Genomic DNA, 7,099 nt, shown 5'->3' with positions numbered 1-7,099 from the left:
GTTCCTGCTCTGCTTCAGCCTGGAGAAGCAGGAGCAGAAGCAGCAGGTTTTGGCAGCCTCATCCCTCTGCCCTGCTCTGCTCCTAGGCAGACCCTGAGAGTTTCAGTAGAACTCCTGCAGCTTCATTCCTCAACTCAATTTTTCTGCCACAGATGCAGCACCACTGACCTTAACACAGAGGTTGTGGTGGGTTTCTCTTTAATATTCTACAGTGCTCCATTGATTCTTCCTGGACAAGGACAATCAGATGTCACAGACAAAGGGAAATGACTGAAATCTGACACATTTCTTTCCAAGCCTGCAGCAGACTCACTGGTAAATAAATCCTGCTCTTTCTGCAGCACAAAGGGCTCAGACTGACTGTCCCCGTGGACTCTGCTCCCCTCTCACTACTTAACAGACTTTCTAACACTTGCTTTTGTCCTGATAGCAATCTCTCAGCAGGACTTCTGGCAGGCACATGCATTATGTGTCAAAACCCAAGTGGAAATAACTGATGGGAAGAGACCAAAAATCTGATGGGGATGGCTGGAATAAGGAAAGGAATCGACATAAAAGCAGTAAAACAGAACCACGAAGAGACAGAGAGAGCTTCTGAGCCGTTTCTTGCCACTGAGTGGAGACAGTTTTCTATCAGCACAGAGAGCACTACTATACATTATGCTTATGCTTATATATTCACCCCCCCTAGTTATGTTCCTATTTAACACTGCTAGAAAACAAAGCTGCCACAAGGTGAGGTGTAGCTGTGCCATAAAATGCACAGATGAATTTACAGAATGCCATGTTACTGAGGAACCCTCTGACCACAGCCAGCACCTGGGTACTGTGTTTAGCAGGAGTCACTGCTGGGCAGCTGTCCCTGCAAACGTTTTGGCCCATGCAAGCCCCTTTTAACCCCCTCCATCGCCTGTCCTGCAGCAGCTGTGTTCACCCAGCGCTGTGTGAATGCTCATTTTGTTGGCATCCATGGTTAATGCATCTGCTCAGCACCATGTATACACTGCTGGTATTTATACTCAGTTATAGGTTTTCTTTTTCCACAGTGCATTTTTATTTCCCCAGTGAGACCAGTAGCCATCTCCTAAGTAAAAGCCAATCACATGGCTGCTTACCTGTGAATGCTCCTCTGAGCAGAGGCCACCTCCAGCTGCTCTGTCTGTCGTGCGGGATCATCCCCAGCCCTTCCTCAGTGCTTCCTCTGTAGCACCTTCCCCCCAGCCGATGCTGGAGAAACGCAGCTCACAGCCCTGGCCTCCCCAGGACTGCCACAGTCAGGGCTTGGAAACTCTCCATCACTTCAGCTAACTTAAGAAAACAAATCCCTTGGCAAGTGGAAATGCAAGCTGGCTGTTTTATGCTCAGTGTGTGAGATCACATGCAAGAGGCTCTGAATGTGCACTTTCATAAACACAGTGGCTGTAGGTGGCTGTGATGCCGCTGCAAACCCTGCTGGCTCTCCCACAGCATGGTGATGATTCCTGCAGACTCTTCCCTTGGCAGGACTGGGCAGTGTGAACAAGAAGCAGGATGAAAACTTGGGAGGGGACAGTGAAGCTGGGAATGTTGATGAGGAGAGCACTTAATCCACACCTAAAGGATTCTCTGGGACAACCATAATGAGAGGGGGTTCAGAAGGGGATGGCTGAGCAGGCTGCTAGCTTCAGGATGAGCACCTGGCAAAGGCAGTAGCAGAACTTCAGAACAAGATATGGATGGAGCAGTGAAACAGACCAAAGAAAAGCTCCCAGCAAGTAGGATTTGAAGGATGGAGCCCTGCCCCAAGGGGACCACCACAGGCCTGGGCACACCAAAATTTTGAGCCATGGCTGACACTGGGCTTCAACAGAAGTCTCCCTCAGGAATTCAGAATCAGCTGGAATTCTGCCTCATGCAGCAGGGAAATTGTGATTGGATTCTGAGTTGAACATCTCCCTGTGAGCACAGGCTGAGGGAGCTGGGGCTTGGAGCAGAGAAGCCTGAAGGCTGCCCTCACTGCTGGTGATAAAGATGTGCAGGGCAGTGTGGGGAGGACAGAGCTAGGCTCTGCTCAGGGATGTCCAAGGACAGCACAAGGGGCAACAGGGGCAAGCTGGAGCAGAGGAGGTGCCATGGGAACAGAAGGAAAAACTTGTCACTGTGAGGGTGTTGGAGCCCTGGAGCAGGCTGCCCAGAGAGGTGGTGCAGTCTCCTTCTCTAAAGATATTCAAAACCCACCTGGATGTGCTCCTGGGTGACCCTGCTCTGGCAGTGGGGGGTTGGACTGGATGAGCTTTCGAGGTCCCTTCCAACCCCTGACATTCAGTGACTCTGTGAAATGAGTCAGCATTTGGTTATCTTTGTGCACAGAATGCAGACTGCTGCATGCCACATTTCCCTGCTCACTCCAGAGAGAGAGCTGCTCTCAGCTAAGCAGGAATGGTGCAGCCCAACTGAAATAAAAGCCCCAAACTAGTTAGTCCTGTCTAGTCTGCCCTGGTGAAAAGCCTCTTCATTCTAGTCACAAGAGAGTTATCCATTCTGCTTCAAAGCATAAACCCTGCATTACTCTCTCCACTTCAAAGGAAAATGCAGTTTGTGGTCATGGGTTTGACCCAAGAGGTTTCCCTTCTGCTCACTGCTCCTCATTTGGCTGTTCACTGGACACTTGGTCAACCCCCAGGATAATGAACTCCTGCAAAGGAAGAGAGAAGCTGCACTCAGAGCTCTCCCTTCCTGACAAGAATTGACAGAGACTAGAAATAACTTTATTTTCTATACTCACAAGTCAAACAGGCCTGCTGGAAAGCAATCACAAACTCAACATGCAGGATCTTTTGCATTCACTGACATGTGTCCAAGCTGGAAATGAGTAAGCTCCCCGTTTATTTCCAGGCAAAACACAGAAGCTTTGTTGGTTCTTTTTTTGAGCACTGGTCACAGCTCTGCACTTTCTTACCACCTTTTTATGCTCCTTTAGCAACAGAAGACAGAACAAGGCAACCTTGCTCCAGGGGTGAACTCTCACAAAGCAACTACCCCAAAACAGAACAGCCAAGAAACAAACCCCACACAGCTCACACTAAGAAAATGGTTTGTACTGAGTAGCTGTAAGCTCAGTAATTCTCAAGGTCAGCACCTCACTACATCAAGTTGTAACAGTGGTGAACTTTCAGCTCCACTGAGGTCAGTGGTCAAACTGACAGAACTTCATCTTTGGGCTCTATTCCACTTCTAAAGCAGGGATAGAGAGATCAGTCCTGAAAAGCACTGCACCAGTTTCCTTCTAACAGAACAGTAAAGCAGGAGGCCTGCTCTCAATGTACTAGAGGGGATTAACTCCATTTCTGAGTTAGCCTCAGTGTTGACTTTTATGTATATAGAGCTATACAGACAGATATACAGATCTAGATAGCTACAGCTCTAGATAGATAAATAGATCTGTATCTATAGAGCTATATCTACCTAGATCTCTATACAGATAGATCTATATCTAGCTCTCTATCAATATAGAAATAGATCTAGATCTGTAGGTATATCTGTATAAAAATGTGAGTTCAGCAAGAGTCAGAGCCCAGCATGCCATGGTGCTGCAGTTCCAGGGTAGTCAGTCAGTGAAAGCACCATCTCACACTTCACAGTGGTCACACTAATGACAGCTCCAAGCTGTACTCCATTTTCAGTGTGCTTAATCTCACTTTTCTTTAGCTGCAGCTCTCCCCATGAGAGAGAGAACCTCAGTCAAGGGTCTAATACCTACCTAGAAGGCATATCAGCAACAAGCAGTGGGCACAAAAAGATGGAGGTGTTAAAGAACTGTCAGTGGTGGTGTGGTATCTGCTCCCCTGCAGTTTAACAGAAACCTCAGATTCTCCAGGAGCATCATTAAAAGACTCTGATAACCTTGGAGACCTTGCGAGTCACACTGGAACTCCTCTGTGCCCTGGTAAGTGATTTTGTACCACCTTAGAAGGTGATGTGGGCATCACCACTTTGCAACACATTGGGTGGGCAGAAAATGTTATGCTTTCTGACATTTCACTGAGTGGCAAAGAGTATTTTCCCCACAGGAAGGAAGCCTCTAGAAGAATGTTAATAACTAGTATTTAGTGGTTTCCCCCATGGCAATAGGTTTAGGTAAGACAGGGACAGAGACTTCTCAGTACCAGGCAGCAGACAAACACACACCAGGCATAATGCTGACAGACATCATTTGTGATGCAGACTGCAAGTAGATCAATACAACACATCCCAATCAATAGAACATGAAACCACTGCTGAAGGTGTAAACCAGCAAATGGTTGCTGAAGGTGTGGAACACAAAAAATCAGTGCTGAAGGTGTGAAACAAAACCATTGCTGAAGGTGCAGTCTGTATCAATATTACCAGGACCATACAGATACAGGAAAACAAAGGTGCACTCTGCAAGGCAATGAATCCCAAGATTCTTCCATCTGTCCCAGACCAAACCCAATGATTAAAGATGTTGGCCAAGTGTTTACAGTTAAGCCCAAGCCATGATGTGACTCTCAGAAAGGTGAAGCTGAACTGGGTTCCTCTCTGGGGCACCACAGCTCCACACATGCATTCTTCATCAAAGGTTAACAGGAAACTCTGAGCTGATTCAAGGTAAGTAGCAGCTCCTGTTAGCCAAGAAGATGAGCAGCACAAATGCAATGGTATTGCTTTGACCTTGTAATGCACTACTGAATTACACAATGGTGCTCTTTCCCAAAGTCCCTCTGGCTTGTGTGAGTGGACAGGGCCACAGAGGACTCATGACACTGCTTTGAATAAAGCAGCACAATGCCCTGTGGTAACAACGCAGTGGTCAGTAAATGGTCACTAAAGCCCTCACCTGAGGGCTGCTGCACCACGAACTAAACAGTAAAAGCACAGGAATATGGTAGTGGAGCCTTCCCAAACCCAAGTTTTCCTGACCAGACCACCAGAACAGGCTGTCCAGAGAGGCTGTGGGGTCTCCTTCTGTGGAGAAGGCCTGGCTGGATGTGTTCCTGAGCTAGATTGCATGGACCCGCTCTGGTAGGGGGGTGGGACTCGATGATCTCTTTGGGTCCCTTCAACCCCTGACATCCTGTGATCTGCAGAGCAAGACTGCAACCAAACCCTGCAGTGGTACTGGATGCCTCCTCTCTGGCCTAAGTCTGAAAGGTGCAGTGAGGAGGCACAGGACAAAGCTGCCACGCTCTGCTTCACCCGAGCGATGTGCGTGAGAATCTCCACTTGTCTGAGACCAAGGATAAGGCTTACACCAAGAAGCCACCACACCACCTGGCTGAGGCTTTGGTACAGTCATAGTGCAACTATTCTGCTGCTTCACCTCTAAGGGGGTCAAGTTTTCCAGAGCACTGCATCCCCTGCCACTGAGAAGCTATGATGGGCTCCTACGCTCACCAGGACCTCAGGCACCAAGCTACTGCTTCCACATCATGAAGAATGGGCAGTGGCAGTCACCTCTGCCTGGTTTTGAACAGACTACTGAAATAAAGTGGCACCAGGCCAGGTTGCAGGTTAGAAAGTTAACAGCACATTTCGATTCTCTTGCAGGAGCATCCAAATGCCAGCATAAAGGTGAGAGCAACTTGCAAGGAGAGGCAGCCAAGGTGCTGCTTGAAAGCATCTGTAATTGAGTGATTGTTAACCTAGATGCAGGCAGCTGTCGCCCCTGCAAAAGAAATGAAGAAACAAACCAAGACACCTGTTTTTCATGTTGCTTACATACTCAGAGTTATCAAACTGCATAGAAAGGCCAGAGCTACTGGACTGAAGTCTATTGCAAGCGTGGGTTTCTAAACTTCTATTGCTAAAGCCTTGCTGCGCCGAAAGTCTGACTGGGGAGGGCCTTGAAGCACAGGACCAGGGACTCACACAAGCCTAGAGAGACAACCTGCACTTCACACTGCTACTCGGGCAGGCATACCCACACACAGCTAGAGCACACAGCACCCAGTGGCAGTGCAACACAACAGAGTGCCATCCCAAGGTCAGCTCCTGAAGAGCAGCATCCTCTCTGAGCAGGCCTGGCCAACCAAGCTGGCGTACTGCTGGACGCTGGCCTCGTCGCTGGGCCCCTTCCTTCTCCTCTTGTAGACGCTGTAAGGCATCACGGTTCTCTTGTGGAGCACTCGCACCCTGCCCAGCTCCTGCACACCACCTTCATCCACTGCAAAGAGAGGCACACAACACAGCAAATTAGTTTTGGAGATCGCCCCTAGGAGGAACAACAGCAGGCACCAGGCCAGGGGCTGCCCTGCTGGAGAGCAGCTCCACACACAAAGGCCTTGCAGTGCTGGGGGACAGCAATGCATGGTTCTGCAGGGTACATCAGTGTGCCCTACCGGCCAAGAGAGCCAGTGGGATCCTGGGGTGCAGCGAGAAAAGTGTGGCCAGCAGGGCTGGGGAGGTTCTGCTCCCCCTCTGCTCTGCCCTGCTGAGGCCACACCTGCAATACTGTGGCCAGTTCTGGGCTCCCCAGTTCAAGAGACAGAGACCTGCTGGAGAGAGTCCAACAGAGAGCCAGGAGGATGATTAGGGGACTCAAGCATCTCCCCTGTGAAGAGAGACTTAAAACCCCTAGGGCTGTTGAGGCTGGAGAAGGCTGAGAGGGGATCTGATCAATGTCTATCAGTATGTGAGGGGTGGGTGTCAAGTGGAGGGGGCCAAGCTCCTTTGGGTGCTGCAGAGCAGTAAGCCAAGGAACAAGAGGTAGAAGCTTGACCATAGGATTTCACCTTAACACAAGGAGAAACTTCATTACAGTGAGGGTGGCAGAGCCCTGGAGCAGGCTGCCCAGAGAGGCTGTGGAGTCTCCTTCTCTGGAGACTTTCACACCCCACCTGGATGCATTCCTGTGTGCACTACCCTGGGTGTTTCTGCTTTGGCAGGAGGGTTGGACTGGATGATCTCTGGAGGTCCTTTCCAACTTCTAATGTACTGTGATGATGAAAGCTGTGTGAGGCAATAGAACTGATCTGCAGACAAACAGCAGATGAAACCAGGGCTGATCTTGCTGAATGATGGCTGAAAGCAAAGCCTTGCTTGCCAGGTACCTGTTTTTGTGGTGTGTGACCAAAATAGCTCAGGTGTCACACTTCTCTCA

General features: G+C 49.3%; 1 protein-coding gene across 2 annotated transcripts in view; it reads right to left on the bottom strand.

Annotated features, from left to right (window-relative positions):
* Positions 1-4,944: 4,944 nt before the first annotated feature.
* Positions 4,945-7,099, bottom strand: part of ATE1 (arginyltransferase 1) — an 85,197-nt gene continuing 83,042 nt past the window's right edge. For both annotated transcript variants that reach the window (XM_054163506.1, XM_054163507.1), the window contains exon 12: positions 4,945-6,163. In XM_054163506.1, the coding sequence (XP_054019481.1) occupies positions 5,985-6,163 (179 nt within the window). In that variant the 3' untranslated portion in view covers positions 4,945-5,984. The remainder of the gene's footprint in view (positions 6,164-7,099) is intronic.

This window comes from Dryobates pubescens, chromosome 8 (genome assembly GCF_014839835.1).
Source record: "Dryobates pubescens isolate bDryPub1 chromosome 8, bDryPub1.pri, whole genome shotgun sequence".
NCBI lineage: Eukaryota > Metazoa > Chordata > Aves > Piciformes > Picidae > Dryobates > Dryobates pubescens.
Note: the sequence above shows the minus strand (reverse complement) of the source record. Positions and strands in the feature narration are given on the sequence as shown.